The sequence below is a fragment of the Symphodus melops genome, assembly GCF_947650265.1.
Source record: "Symphodus melops genome assembly, chromosome: 18".
Classification (NCBI taxonomy): Eukaryota; Metazoa; Chordata; class Actinopteri; order Labriformes; family Labridae; genus Symphodus; species Symphodus melops.
This window is the reverse complement of record NC_136708.1, coordinates 6,548,202-6,564,089: the sequence shown is the minus strand read 5'-3', so window position 1 is coordinate 6,564,089 and position 15,888 is coordinate 6,548,202. Positions and strand designations below refer to the sequence as shown.

Here is a 15,888-nt window from a genome sequence, read left to right as displayed (position 1 = left end):
ACTGAGCAAATAAACATCTATGTATATCTGGATATCTATAGTGTTGTGACTGTATCCTGTTCACTCTGTAGTTCATCTCTACCTTGGCATAGCTTTGGCATTAGGAGGTAACATGGTAGCATCCTGCTGGGTGCCATTTGAGAACAAACATATGAGAACGTCTTTGTCCATTTCATGAACATTTAGGGAGCGTCTCCTGCGGCCTTTGGCCAGTAAATACATGGGGACTAAGTAAAGCAGGGTTTCAATCAGCTATCTATAGTTTCAGTTTGCCAAATAACCCTATATAGTGCTAATATGACTGAAGGAAAGCACCCACAGACGTGTATATTCACTGGGTGATGTACATGTCTAATGCAAGTACAGTCTTAAACTCCCATTTTTATTAAAGTGAGGTCCACTTTGAAGTGCAGCATTGCAGTCATACAAACTTACATGAGCATAAGCTTTAGCTTATTCCACTACGAGAGGTGCTTGCAGCACGTCTGCCAACACATTTTTGATCACATTGGTTTTAGCGTTCTTTCAAACGTAAAAAAACAAACAAACAAACAAAAAGAAAACATGATGCATCTATTCTAGCTTCACTGGCTGAGATGAGGATTTAGACAGACTTTGAAATGGATGGACTACAAAAATGACCCGACAGCAACAATCAGTATACCAAAGACAAAGAGATACTATGATATATTGTCCTAGGCTTGTTTTGCTAATATAAAAAGGTATAAATAACAAATCCTGATTTGGTTTAACACAGTTCAGAGGATAAAAATGAAAGAAACAGAACAGAAGAAAAAAAAACAAAGCAAGTTAAGATAACTCTTCAATATCTTTTTCCTTTTTTTTGGATTACCTGAGATTCCAGTCGTCGCTCAGGGCTCTACCGATGTGATGGCACAGCTCTTTTTTGAATGATCCACCGATTGGACCAATCAGCTGATTGAGGTTAAAGAGTCTTACCACGAGAATGGATTCAAAGCATTCAAAGTAGGCGGAGGGCAATTCATTTCACCACATCACTGATTCTTGATTACCGTCATCTAGCCATACACACCTGACCTGCAGGCTCAGCACATTCATGTCACCACGGTTCATCCAAAAAGCTCTCTGTGAAAAGGCTAAAAGACGGCATGTCGCAAAAAAGAACAGAAGAAAGAAAAGGCTTAGCTTAAAACGGGTGAGGTATCCTTTATATATTACTCCCCCTAAGAAATGTAGGCTTTTAATAGCATCTTGGAATGCACTATATATGGATATACATATATATATATACTGTATATAGCCGTTAATATAAGCAGGATTACTGTCGATAAATACAGTTGCCTCCTCCAATCAGAGGCACTCCAGCAAGCTACAGCACCCTTCTCCCTTTGATTTTTGAGTGCTTAAGGCAGCACAGGCCCTACTTGGGTTGAGGAGGAGACCCTTATTGTTTTCCTATTTCATCGGATTAAATTCAGTTAAGATGATGATTCAAACTCCACCGGCTCGCTGTCACTCTTCATCCACAGTCTCCCTTTTTGAATCCTCCTCTTTGTGATCCAGGACCTGAGGGGTGGGGCTCGGCAGGGCTGCAGCCTCCGTAGCAGCCAGTGCGGAGGGGTCTTGATGGTCGACAATCTTCAGGGAAGAGTTTTCCTCCTGTGGCAGACCATAGATGTATAAGCAGAAACACTTGGATCTACAGTTGGACGTCAGCTCGATTAGATGCACCTCCTGGAATATAACGAGGCCCTTCGTTGCCTGAGCTTTTGATTAAACGACAACATGTGGGTCTCCTTAAACTTCAGAAATGAACATGATTTCTCAAAATGGAAGGGAGCCCCTAAGTTTGGAACGCAGGGTCTGAAATTAACTTTTTGATTCACCGGTCAAGGTGGTGGGTAGTTAAAAAAAATTCACCGGCCAAACATTTTTTTTTACCGGCCGAAATAACAAACTGTTTTTATGTTTCATACTCATCTGTTACAGTATATTTAATTGATAAGGCATTACGCTCTGTTGAATAAATCACAGATTCAACAATGTTGTCAGATCAGGAAGTAGAGAAATTTAAAATAGTATATAAGCTTGTCTTTATTTTTTAAATAGGTAGTTTAGGCAGTAGTAGACTAAAAGCTAAAATCCATCAGAGAATAAGACATTATTACTCCACTAAACAAGTTCTCTCTTGATTTATCTTCAACAACATGAGGCACTTGATATAATCAGCCTGCTCATTGTTAGACGTGTGTTTACAACGCAGCGCTGTTGCACAGAGTCTGAGTGGAGACGTTCACAGACTGAGACGACAGCGGCTGTGAGAGGACGTTTCTACCGTTAAAGTCAGCTGCAGACACGGTGAGAGTGAACGGAGAAAAGTCGAACCTGGCCGTCTGACCAGATCACGGCTGTGCGGATCAACTGTGTGCTGATGCACTATAAGTTAGAAGTGCACAAGCGTGCCACGTGTGTGTGTGTGTGTGTGTGTGTGAGAGAGAGAAATGCATGTTGATGCCTGAATGATGTAAAGCCTGTGTTTGACTTCAATACGATTTATTCAATAAATTATGAAATGATGGCCCAGATAACGTGGCCTACTTTTTTTTCGATCTCAAGATCAATTGAGACTCTTTACAAAAACAGAACTCAAAGCAACAGAGGAGTGGAATCAACAGCGTTACATCACCACCTCGCTCTCATGTTTTCTGTCTCTTAGTTCGTTCTCAGTCGGCTCGGATGTGAGCGTGTGTCCTGTATCTCGACGCCTCTCTCTTATAAGACACTACTGAAACACAAATAAACACTGAATGTATTACCAACAGTAGTGAAAGCAGCTCTTGCTATTTCAGCTCTTGAAATGAGGCCAGCAGGCAAATTTATCGCTGCAAATTGTGAGCTGTCTTGTCGTAACAGCCCAACGGGTTGAGCTTAAAAATAGACAATTTGAGACTATTTGTACTCAGTGTTCCCGTAAGTCATTTACTGCTTTGCAAGTAGAACATGCTGTGATACACTGAGTGTATTTGATAGACCATCCACCCTTAGTAAACCCCTGAATCGTCATGATGTCCATCTGCACCGGGATGTAAATCCGAGCTGACCTCATTACCCGGCATATTCACCTCGGCTCTATCGGTTTGTTCTTATGTTTGACTCTGAGTTTCACTGTGGTACAATGTCATCCAGTGTAACTGAGAAAAGCTGAATCAGGACGTTAAACTCTTCCGTGTTAGTGAAGCAGCTCGTGATGCTCACTGTATTAATGTCCTCACAGCACACTCTGACGAGCCCAATATGTTTCTGTCCAAAGAAACTCCATTTAACTTTTTTTTTTTTTCCCCTTGACATATTGGTCATGTGCGTTTCTCCTTTGTGGGATTATTTTATATAACCGGACTAATACACTCTCTTCTTTTTGTTATCAGACTTACCAGTAGACATTTGAATTCGTTGTAGTTTCAAAGTAAACTTTTTTTGGGGGGGTAGACTTTAAAAAGATGGATGGATGGATAGATACTTTATTAATCCCGAGGGAAATTCGAGAGAAAAAAAGCGTAATAAAAAGAGCGTTGTTTCACCTTCCTGCTTATTTACCGTCTGCTGTTTCCAAACAAGGACACGCACAGCATCCAGCATGAAAACCCTTCAGTTTCTTCATCATGTGCATTTGTTTATGTCATTTTTCTTGACAGTTAGAAAAACCTAATGCTTCCACTCCCCGTCTCATCCTCACGGTAAAGAATCAGGTTAATAATTCAACACTGGTATTGATCTGTTCTTGACAAAGTGCAGGTTTCCCAAAGCGGATCAGAACTGAACAAGTTGGATCAGTGCGTCGAGCTCGTCTTCAGCTGTTGTCAACAGAGACACACCGAAGACTACTTGTATCGCAGTTGCTAACAGGCCTTTTAAACATGCTCCTTCCCCTCCTGTCACCTTTTAAAGATCAGGAGGAGCAGGAGAGTGGACTCACCTGCTCTGCAAACGGATGATTCACCTGGTCAGCAAACTCTTGCATCTCTCCCTCCTCACCATTAGAGTGGCAGCTTGGACTTGGCACCTCAATGCCATGGCTTTCCAAGATGGCAGCTTCTGTTTGTGTAAGACAAATGGTAAATATAAAAAGGGAGGTAAAACAACATTTACATATAAACAAAGTCAGTACGATCATAAAAAAAGCCTGTTTGTGATTCTACATATTGTGACTGTACAAAGGAAGTCATGCACAGCGACCTTTGATGAATGTACACTGGAACAGCCCACATGTAGTGATCAGTGAGGCACTCACCGATATTCGCTCTTCTCTTCATCTCCTTACGGCGGTTGGCAAACCAGTTGTAAACCTTCAACGCTGTCACGCGCTCAAACTCAGACAGCTTACAACCTGACAAAACACACACAGGTCCCGTTAAACAGCAGGTCAAGCAGAGGAACGACCCTTTCTTGCATGGAGGTGTGACTGATGAAAGCAGTGAACAGAAGTATCTTCAATGTAAATTAAGGATGACGAGTCGAATTAAAACTCTGTTGCGTGTGTACATCCAGAGAAAAACACACAGGTGCTGGCAGTGTTCACATCATTTTCACCATTCAGTCATGGACATTAGTCTCCTGAACAGAATGTGCTTTGTATTTGGTCAGATGTTAGTCATTTGTTATTGAATTAATTTAGTCAATGACTCACTGACTAAAATTGCACGTCATTCGAGTTCTCAAAAATAGAAAGTTATTTTAGTCAACATAATTGTCATTAAATTAGTTTTTTTCTGTTTCATTTCCCTGCTGTATTAGGTCAGGTGGAGTGATTAACACTGATCACAATAAAGAGTTTGATTCCTCAGTTCGGTTATTGTTTTGAACTGCAGGCAGAGAGCATGAGACGAGAGGCTACAGGCTTTCTGTAACACACACAACACACGCACACACACACGCACACCTTTGATGAAACACGCTGTGGTTTTTACAATGACTCCAGAACAGCTGAGGGGGTTTCACACTTCTTTATCATGGATGTGATGATCTCGCCACTTGTAATTTAGTTTTCCCTTCGTGACGCTTTCGTCAATTACACGAAGAAGTCAAACATCAAGTTTTGTCTCGTCATCATCGTAGTTGACGAGTTTAAAAAGACCTTTGTCAACAAATATTTCCGTTGTTTCTTTCGTTCGACGAGATTAACGCTGAGTGCTGGATCGAAGATCTAACTAAAGTGAGGAATCATAGAAGAATCTGCACGCTGTAGCTGTTTTCACACTCAGTATGCACTCAAGATAATATCGAGATAATTACGGAAGGGCTTCTCCCGACCTAGCCATTTGCACATGCGCCCCACAGCTGGAGGCTCACCCTGTCAGATGGGAGGGAGGAGCGTAAGACATGACGTGACAAAAAAAATAAATAAATAAATAAAAAGAATAGAAAAAAAAGTGGACAAGTGGACAAAGCAACAGAGTCGTTTCTTGATGCTAAATGAGAACATTTGCTTTTATTAAAGATTTATTTTGGGCCTTTTTTATAGCCTTTATTATAGTGGAGGACAGTGGATAGGATGCCACAGGCCGGACGCGAACCTGGGCCGCCCTCGTGAGGACTGAGCCTCGATACATGGGGACGCACGCAGTGACACCAGCGTCCCCAGAATATTTGCTTTTACATCAATGCTACATGCAGTTCAACGATATGAAGACAATCTGATGGAGGAGAACAGGCCTTAAAAAACAGGAGTACCTGGTTTCTGAATGACTGAGTTACAGGTGTTGGCAATCTCCTCCCGCTTCGCTTCATCCGGGTACTGGTTCTCAATGAAGAAACTGTTAAGAGACAAACAGCCACAAGATTAGATGGCATCATTCAGATCACAACAATTCATTCACGCATGCTTCTTCTTCTTCTTTCACTGCTTCTTCCAAGCTGATCAAATCTAACAGTTCTATGCCTGTAAATATGCCAGTAACCTTTATCTCTCTTCTTTTCAAACATCACTCATGTCTACCTTCTTTATGGCCTGCAGGGCTGAAAAAAATCATTTCACATTAAAAAAAACAAACGCGGATCAATTTCTTCCATCCCTGTCTTCTTCTTACCCTCAGAACTGCCCTTTCCTGTCCCTTTGACAAAAACACACACACACCCACACACACACACACACTCCATCCATTTCACCTCTACTGTACCGTCCTTGGGTTTAAACTAGCTCATAAGGATCAGCACTGCAGTGGAACTGCGTAATCTGGGAGCACTGCTGGTGAGTGCTGTGTTCAGGGCCCGTGTGGTCATATTACTGATCGAGGACAGACTTCACACTATACTTACAGCAGGCTTGTAATATAGAAATCAATCGCACACAGATGGTAGGACGGAACAAGAATGTACTCCTCTTTCTTGAACCTTCTGAGTTACTAAGATTATGTAGGCCAGACATATAACAGAGGAGGCATTAAATAACTAACATACTGTGAATGTGGAGGCAGAGGATGATAATATTTCACTTTATTGTTATTATTAGAGCAGTCATTTCTATTGATTATTACCTCAAACAATGCTATCGTTCTGTCTAAAATGACTAACAATCCATGGTTTGATAGTTGATCCAGTACTTTTATAATACACCACACTTGGATTTCTCGAGTTTGATCAGGTCGATTAAAAAACTTGGGGTCGGCAAAACATGGGAGTTATGGTATTACATCGATTACAAATAACTCTAACACAAAAGGAACTTATGTTTTTTATTTCAATTAAATTATGTTTTTTGTTTGTTTGTTTGGTTTTCCAATATTTTGCATTTATTGTTATGCTTTTATTTGGAATGTTTGTTCTGTCTTAGGACTGATGGTTCTTTACTTTCTCTTTGGATTTTAAAAAAGGAAAACTTATGGAAAAAAGAAAACGTGAAAATAAGTAAAGTATAGAAAAAGGAACTCAGTGCATATTGAGAACACAATGAAAAAACAACTTAAGAGAAGGGTAAGTAAGTGGAATTTTTAGATGTCTTAAGTAGACTTTTAATTTAGACTCATTATCTCAAGAGACAATAAAGCATGTGATGAATTCAATTAAAAGATAAAGGTTTTCATTTGGGACTTTGATTTATCACAATTCAAGGTGCACCTTGTAGTTTTGGTAGAGAAATGTGAACACTGAAGAAGTGGACAGATTCTGTGTATATTGCTCCCTGTAACACTGTTTGAAGATAAAATGCTACGCGAGAACAGTTTTGGTTGGGGGTCCAAAAAAGAGAAACAGTAACTCTCCTGCTCACTTTTTTCTTTTGCACTGAACACTTTGAGCAACGTTCGTGTATTTAGCACAATTGTGCCTGCTGTAAATTACAGGCTGCTCTAAATATTGAATATTACCTTTTAAAATAACAAAGCCAAACCGCTTGAATGTTTCATGGTTGGATATTGAGGCCTCGTTCAAACTGTTAGCAGGATTTGGAATACGGCACTCTTCCTACCTCTCCATGATTGATTGGCACTCCTTCCTCCAGGTGAACCTACTTCCTCTACGCAGCCTCAGAGGGCCACCCACCATCCCCGCTCTGTCCCCAGCCATGATCCCTGTCCTCCAGTCAGGCTCCTCCTTCACCAGTGAACGCATTGACAGAGTGGCCCCTGAAAAAGAGAAACACACGCAACAACGTCCCAGTAAGTGTGGGATGATCATCCTTAATGGGAGAAAAGATTTGAAGTAACTGCACTGATGGAGAACACTAACACGAGACTGCTTTTATTAAACAACAGAACAAAAAGTCTTAGCTCGAATTCGAACAAACAACATGTCCAAACAAGGGGAATTTCCTGAATCAAAAAAAAATCCAAGTCTCCAACTATTTTCTAAATTGTTAATGTTGAACTAGCTCTTCTATGACTATGTCATGTGTTTTCACATGTGTTTCGCTTGAATTTCCCTCGGGATTAATAAAGTATCTATCTATCTATCTATCTATCTATCTATCTGACTTCCACATCCAAGAATGTCATCAATTTTTAAATGTATTATTTATCACTTTTACATTAAGTTACCTTTGACCATTTAAGCATAGCTGCTGCCACAGATGGTTGACAGACATCAATAGTATGGAGCGGTTTCATTCCAAGCAATGTTTTCAGAATTCCTCTGTTTATCTATTTGAGATCGGGGCCCTGAACTATAAAAGATGCTAACGGCTATTTGGCATGTGGTTTGGCGGCCGTGCAGGCGACTCCTGTGCCAAGCTGCTGAGGCCCCGGGAAAGACGGGGCGTGGTTACCTGGCTGGGCCTGGGCGGCTGCGGCAGCGTACCAGGGCAGCAAGTGCATCAGCAACTCTCTCTGCCTACTCCACACTGGGTTGGGGTTGAGGTTGGTGTTGGGGTTAGGGAGGATGTTGGGGAGATTGCCACTTGCCCCTGCTACCGTCCCGTCTCTGTCCCCTCCCCTGGCTCTGGGCATGGAACCCACGCTGTGCTGGCTTTCACTCCACCTCAGCCCTTCAGTCAGGACAGAACCAGTGGTGAGGCAGGCCACAACCAGGGTTTAGACTACAGACACCAGTTTCGGCTGATGGAATTGTGCATCAACTTGAGAACTGACACACTCCTGTAGACCCGCCTTGCAATTTTAAGCCATTCAAATGTCAAGAGTTTTAATGCCAATATCAATCAGTTAAACAGCCAATTCATCCGACAGCACTGCTTCTCAAAATTCACAATGGGCAGGTCAAAAGGAGTCTTTGTCAGAAGCAAAGCAATGTGGCCAGTTAGTAAATTAGTAATTGTTAGTATTCACTGTTAATTATCTGTTTTGGGGGGGGCATATAGGAATGAAAACCAGCACCAGAGCATCAGAGCTGAGAACAGCAAAGAAGCTAAAGCAAAGCTTGGGCAGATGGGAAAAGAAATTAAAGATTACAATGAAGGGCAGTCATCATTTATCACTCGTCAGTCCTCTTTGATTTCTGGATAGCTTTTGTGTCCTTTCTTGACTTCACAGCCCTTCAAGGACCAGGATGGAACAAGCAGAAGGAATGAGAGGTGTGTGATTTGACCATGCAGGAGAGGAGAGGGGAGGAGTTGGGGACAGCAAGCAGTGGTGAGAAGTATTTTTTTCTTTATACAAATGCTTCCTTACTAGATTTTATAATCTATTAATCTGACATTCATCCTTGAATCACCGTCTAATCTGCGCTCATCAGTCTTCCTGTATCTAAGACCCATCCTCCCCTGTTATGATCTGTAATGATCATCTGCCCTGTAAATCGACCCTCTTAGTTCTGCTCCTTCTCGCTCTGTACTCAAATAACAGTTGAGCACGTGAAAGAAACTTGGTCTACACCAAGTTTGGTCTCCCCCCTCACCTGCAATACGTGGATCGCTGTGCTATTCCATGCTGGAATCAAACATCCATACCACAACTGTGTGGAAGGTTTGGTGAAGTTCTCAAAGCCAAAAACAACAAGGTGACCACAGCTGCAGTTTGTCATAAACAGCTGACAAGCAAGGACTACAGTCCCAGAGGGAGGACAGGCCACCTTTATCAGCAGTGAAGGAAGCAGATCAAAGTGGATCCTTTCCTCCTCTGTCTCTGTGGATCTCCCTCCATGAACGTGAACATGTTTTACAAACACTCCAGTGACAAATCAAACCCTTGAATGATTGACCCTTACACTTAGCAGATCTGATGTGGTGGTCCTGCTATGCTCCTGACGTGGATTGAGTCAACGCCTCGCCTTACAGGGAAGGGTCACTGCAAATCAATACAAGCTTGTACAAAGTGATAACGTTTACCGGGTGAGGATGTTTCACTGGTCTCTCAGTGAGAGGGTCCCCTGATCCATAGGGCACATGGGGGGGGGGGGTCATAGATGTGTTTGATGAGTATGAAAAGGAAGTTCATTTTTAAGCTATGGTCTCAGATAAGTTAAGATGTAAACCCTCTCAAAACCTGCTGGAGGTTCTGGGCTGAGATTTCATTTCACCATTAATAATCATAGAAATGCGATTTCTCTGTCCCTGATTTCCGTTCTCTGCAATACAGGCACCCCCCCAAAAAACAAAAACAAACAACAAACTGAATGACGACCCTTTAAATCCTCCAATGATATTGTGTGTGTTGGAGGGTTATATGTCTCAGCAGCCAAGACTTAAAATTGAACAACGTGTAAATGAAGGACGAAGCAGCAGAACTCTACTCTCCGACACATTCATGACAATGTTGGCCTTTCTATTTCCAATAAGAAGAAGGACACGGAGAAGAAGACACATAATGAAGCAGTGTCACCATGTGCATGGTGTTGTACCGGTTACTCTACAGTCCTTGGTCAATCACAGGTTACAAGAATAGAAATGTCGCTCCACTCTCCTGCACGCAGAAAATGACAAGCAGCAACTGTTTGTGTTCACACATGCAGCTCACTGGGAAAACAATTATTCAGGAGTTTTGTGCAAAACTGAAAGCTTCCTTAGACACCTGGAGTCCCCCCCCCCCTCAATAATCTCTCACTCTCATGTCATTTATATGTGTCATACTGTAGTCCTTGCAGTTGGCTGCTGAGCCGGGCACCAGGTTATACTGTACTTACCTTACATCAAGCTTGTCTGACACATGTTCCATTTGTTTTTTTTCTTACTGATACCAGAACTTAAAAACTAGCCAGTAGCAATTAGCGACCCAGAACCAGCGGGTAATAAAATGTATGTATGTATGTTTGGCTTTGCTAACATGCTAACAATGCTAATCTAAACAGAAAGTAAATGCTCATCAATTACTTTTATTATCAAATGTTCCATTTCCAAAGTCAGTTTGCAAAGCTCAACTTGCACTGGTAAGTAAATGAGTGGAGATTTAGGGAGGATCAGCAGTGTTATTCCTGTCTGACCTCTAAAGACTTCATCTTACCTGGGTTATTTTTCTCCAGCAGGTACCAGCGGTAGAAAGCTCTGCGCTTGGAGTCACTCATCTCCAGGCCTTGCTGCAGCAACCACTGGGAGATGTAGCTCTGGCTGATGCCTGTGTGCCAGAGGCAAGGTGTGTTATCTTCACACATTGAAGCCATTGATTAATTTACTGATGCATCAAGAGCATCTGTAATGTTGAGATGGGCTGTGAACCAGCAACTGAAAAACTAATGAGCTCATCTCAATATCTGAAGTTAAAACTGACAAACAAAATGAAAAGCAAAGATGCTGAGTTTAGAAAAGCCCGGAACCAGAAAAAAAAGTGGCAAGAAACTTTTGTTTTAAAGACGACCTAAACTATTGTGAAGGAATTTTGTAAATCCATTTTTTTTTTGTCGCATCTACTTTTTCTTAAACCCTTAATATTAGCGTGAGACAGAAAAGAGGTACACATTGTATTCAATCTGCCAGAGACTACCGTTAGCAAGATGGAAAACAACAACTCCAGCAAGAGAATACAAGCCTCTCAACATAACGCAACACTTCTGCCAACTTTGATTCATGGAAGAAAGCAACTCGTACAACTATGTGGATAATGATCAGCAGAGTATTTAGAGCTCTCTAAATACTAATTGTTAAATACTAAATTCAATGTCGTAGAAAAATTCCAAATGGTGGAAAAGAATGAGTGGTGTGGCAACACTCCTTTAATCTCAGACGTTTGGTGTAAATCTGGGTGTTCAAGGTTCAAGGGTTCTCTCTCAGTAATGCTGTGTTCCAAGCTGAACTTGGTACTGGGAAATTCCATGTTCCCAGTCAGAGGTGTCGACTGGAATGCCGCCTGAAGTCGTATGTACTAGTCGGAGAGTCAGAGTTAGAATCCAACATGGCTGCTACGTGCACCAACCTTAACGTTAGAGCTGTAACTGCTGTATTGTGACAGTTCTCTCTGTGGACATATTGCCATGTTATTTTTGTGCACAAATGATCACGTAGTGTGTTGTTGACGTCTGGTGTTAGCTAACTAAACAAAAAAGGTACTCCTAGAGGCGTCCATGTTGCTTTTCAGACTTGCAACTGGAACGCGCTCAACTCGGGTGTGACGTCATTCCGACATCCCAGTTCCGAGCTAAATGGAACGCAGCCTAAATGTGTTGTTTCTGTCATCTCGATGTTCAGATTCAATCAAACGGTGGCAATAATAGGCTGTAATAACTGTATGATGATTACTGTATAATTACTGCATGAACCGCACATTCAAAGCAGAAGAGTACCTGTAACTTGGCCTACAATTGCCTGAGAGATCCTGCGGTTGTTGAGGAAAGTCTTGATCTCTTCTTTCACCAGGTTGCTGTCTCTCCTGTAAAAGCAACAAAAAAAAATGGCATTAGAACTATTACACCTTGGTTCAAACATCATCCTTTGCTCCGACTCAGCGTATTCACTAGTGCTTCCTTCTTTTCAGCCATCCCCGAACACCTGACCTGAATTAACTTCAGTAAAATCCTGAAGAATAAGCCTGCACCTCGAGGGACAGAAGCTGTCATTATCGGATGTTATAATAGTCTCTCTTTGTCTTTAACATTCTTTTGGTCTTGCATTCTCGCTCTATCCTCCATCGTCCTCCCTCCCTCTGCCTTTCTCACCTCATGTACTCCTCAACCTTCTCCTCCAGGTCCCACTCCTCTTCTCCCATCATGTCGTAGCTGAATGACCGCTGAACCACCACAGCGGGAGCGTAGAGAGGCGGCGGTGAGGCTTCGTAGCTGTTGCTTGGGGACAGGGCGGCACCGTCCAGGCCAGAGGTCTGCGTGGTAGCCGAGGCCAGGGAGAGTGATGAGGAAGAGGATGAAGACGAGGACGGTGCTGGAGCTGCTGTGCTGGGGGTGTCGTTGGATGGGGCAGGGTGAGAATCACAGTGCGGCAACGGCCGGTGGTCCGGGTCGAGCCTCTCAAGGGACTCCAAGGCGTGGATGATCTGAGGTTTGGTCATGCCAGACAAACGCAGGCGCTGCAGGAGGTCTATTTGTTCTATTGTGTAGCGTGGCTCCACCTCACAACAGTCCATTCTGGTATCTGCATACATAATGTGGGAGTGTATCAATGTGCCTCTGAGACTCACATTTAAATGTAACACAAGACCAATTTTGTAAATAAATATGACCCAACTGTAGTCCTATAAATACACTAAAAGTCTGCCTGCTTCGGTTGATTTCTCACCAGATAAATAACACGAAGAGATTTTACAAAGTGTTACCATGACAAACAAAACTGCTATATTTAACTCAAGTTATTGTCAAAAACTTTAGGGAAGCTGAAAAATGATTAAAGAATTATTAATAGATGAGAAGCCAAATAAAAATAAGGCCGACATAGCTGACTTCAAACACTTAACTTCCTTTGTAAGGGCTCATTTATCTTGAATAAAACACTTCAAATGAGAATTGGACTCAATTTTTTTAGTTTTGCCAAAGACACATCGCTGAAAACAACCAAGACCTGTTTGGGAAAAAACAGAACTTGGAAAAAAACAAAAAAAAAGAGACTGCATTATCCTCTGAAGAACCCTTGGGTCATTCAAAGTTTGGCATCCTTTCAAACACTTGGCACAGACACTTGGTGCTAACCTTGCTCCATTTGTCCACGGTGGAATTAAAGTAAGATCACCCTGACATACATAACCTAACATCGGGTCCACTCGGACTAGTCACATCCATCCATCTCATGCCTTCCTTTAGTTGTGCAGACTACAGTGAGCTCTGAATTGATTGAAGAAAACCTAAAACAAACTCATGATCTTGGTTTTAAAATGATAAGAAAAGATAAATACATATGGTTTGCAAATCTGTTGATTATACTCAACCACACGTTATTTATTACAGATCAGCTCTTTCCCCACAAAAACAAGGTGCAACAAATCGAGCCATGCACCTTTAAGAGCTACTTTTTTTCCTTCTTTTTTTGGAAATAGGATGTAAGCCACAAAAGGCTTGACGATTTCTCTGATATGCCTCAAGTCATATCCTGCCACATATGAAACTTTGTTGATAAACTTGAGAGCCTTCATTAAAAAAAAATAGGCTGTTTGTAAATTGGGTGTTAACAGGACATACTGGCCCCCATCCCGCTTACAATCATTGAAGTCGCCTAATTGAAACTAACCACTGTGTTTTTCTAGGTTTTTCTTGAGAAAAACTAAGGTCAAGAGCAAATCATTGACATGGCTTTTGGTAGAGAAAGAAAGTTTAAAGGTGTTCGGGCGTCATTGAGGATTAGCATACCTGAAGGAGGGGGTGATACGGACAGGCGCCCCGGGACTGGTTCAGTGCGAGGGGTCGCAGCGGGGACACACCACTGTCGCATGGCTCAGCGGAGCTTGGCTGGACCCTTTTTAAAGTCAGACAAGAGAGTTGCTGCAGTGTGTTGCGATCAGGCTGCCTTCATAAGCATGCTGCCAAATGTACAAGAACAGATAGCGCCCCTACAACGCTATGTCGGCTAAGCTAACACCGTCAACTTTGGACGACTCGGAGCATCGGACTCCCTTCGACAGCTGTTTGTTTGGTTTGTTGTGTAAAGTTAGCCGCGTCGAGTCAGATAGAAAGCGGAAGTACTGCTATGACGGAACAAAACAAAACAATCTTTTGTAGCGTTGTAAAAAATAATGCCCTTAAAAAATTGTTTCTATAATAGTAGTAAAACATTTCAACAATCTCGCCATATTTATCGTTAACCTCAACAATGTTGTGTTATTGTTTCAGGTGTAAAGAAAGTTTCACATGAGCTTTTTATAAAACACATTTCAGCATCGTTTTGAGATTATGTTATAAAAGAACAAACTGGTGACCATTGTATAAAATGTTATTAAAATGTTCGCACATTGTGCTTTTATTTTGAAGGACGCGGAAAAACTTACTACTGAGTGTGGTGAACTAGACACTACTGTCCACCTTGTCTCGGCTAACAACTTATCTAAAATCTGAACTACGATTCAAAGAGGTGACAATGTGTTAAATTGGCTGTTACGCATAAAGCCTTCGCGGCTAATTGTGACAAACAAGCTAACACATGATGGGTAATGTCGACAGGCTAATAAACAGCCAGCGGCTAACGATTTAGCTCCCGTGCTAGCTAGATTAGCTTAGAGCTAGCAGCAGATTGTCCCACCGCAGACCTCTCCCTTACCTCCCGATGCCGTGCAGAGATGCAGCAGCCGGTTGAACGGAGCAGGAAGACGGAGAAAACTGCAGAGAAAGTCGTGATCCACCCAGCCCCACTAGAAGTGAAAGTTACTCCTTGGTGCGGAGCTGACAGTGAATTAACTAGCAGAGGGTGGACGGTGCAGGCTTATATATTTCCGCTATGCAGTGGGGAAATACTAGTGTATGCAAATGTTGGGAGTTTGTCTCAATCTCGGCTCATTTTATAACCCCTTTACCAGATAACACTGTCAAGTTAACAAGAGTTATAATTATTATTTCCGGTTATATTTTACATGACTACATATCATAGCATAGTTTAGAAACCACAATATGTACATTTAGTTGAAAGCGACTTCACAAATTGCCTGTCTTCACACAGACTAAACTAGTTTTGCTGACATGTTGAATTTAAATACATATCATTACAGTCCTTTATTTATTTCTCCTTGACATTGATTTTGCTGCTACCCTCAAGCCTCTTAATAAGTGATGTGCATCATCCTTTTTTTCTAGCACTGAGTAGGTCACTTTGTTATATGTTCAATTTTTGTGATATTTAGTGATTTTTTTCAGTTTGTATCACCTTAGATGTTGTCTTGGTCCACACATTTAGACTAATCTAATTAATTTCTTAGAGTCCCAATGTTCTTTAGGGGGTCCCGTTCTCCATTTTTTTGTTGTTGAAGGAATTAATGAATCATATCCTCCCATTTCAGCACACATTGTATCAATATTTCAGTACTGACCAGTCAAATAGTTCCAAATAGTTTCTAGCTGGTCCCACAGACTTTTAATAAAACTTGTGTGAAATCAATCGTTGAATCT

The 15,888-nt window shown here is 41.8% G+C and overlaps 1 protein-coding gene across 2 annotated transcripts; it reads right to left on the bottom strand.

Annotated features, from left to right (window-relative positions):
• Positions 1 to 368: 368 nt before the first annotated feature.
• Positions 369 to 15,333, bottom strand: LOC306838926 (homeobox-containing protein 1). Of its 2 annotated transcripts, XM_079367343.1 has the most exons (11): positions 15,047 to 15,333; positions 14,143 to 14,248; positions 12,508 to 12,937; positions 12,136 to 12,221; positions 10,863 to 10,973; positions 8,237 to 8,455; positions 7,442 to 7,598; positions 5,710 to 5,792; positions 4,271 to 4,366; positions 3,956 to 4,074; positions 369 to 1,641 (listed from the first exon to the last, which is right to left on the bottom strand). In XM_079367343.1, the coding sequence occupies exons 2-11, from the start codon at positions 14,222 to 14,224 to the stop codon at positions 1,495 to 1,497; spliced, it is 1,530 nt and encodes a 509-aa protein (XP_079223469.1). In that variant the 5' UTR covers positions 14,225 to 14,248; positions 15,047 to 15,333; the 3' UTR covers positions 369 to 1,494. The 2 variants fall into 2 exon arrangements, with proteins under 2 accessions (XP_079223469.1, XP_079223470.1); XM_079367344.1 differs by lacking the exon at positions 8,237 to 8,455 and having other exon boundaries at positions 15,047 to 15,332.
• Between the last annotated feature and the right edge of the window lie 555 nt (positions 15,334 to 15,888).

What these genes read in the sequence shown, in the direction of transcription:
- LOC306838926 (XM_079367343.1), bottom strand. Translation starts at nt 14,224, where the DNA reads ATGCGACAGTGGTGTGTCCCCGCTGCGACCCCTCGCACTGAACCAGTC. An exon ending in AGCCGCCCAGGCCCAGCCAG is followed by an intron (nt 7,599 to 8,236) that starts GTAACCACGCCC and finishes TCTCTTTTTCAG; the next exon opens with GGGCCACTCTGTCAATGCGT. An exon ending in GAAGAGAAGAGCGAATATCG is followed by an intron (nt 4,075 to 4,270) that starts GTGAGTGCCTCA and finishes TTACACAAACAG; the next exon opens with AAGCTGCCATCTTGGAAAGC.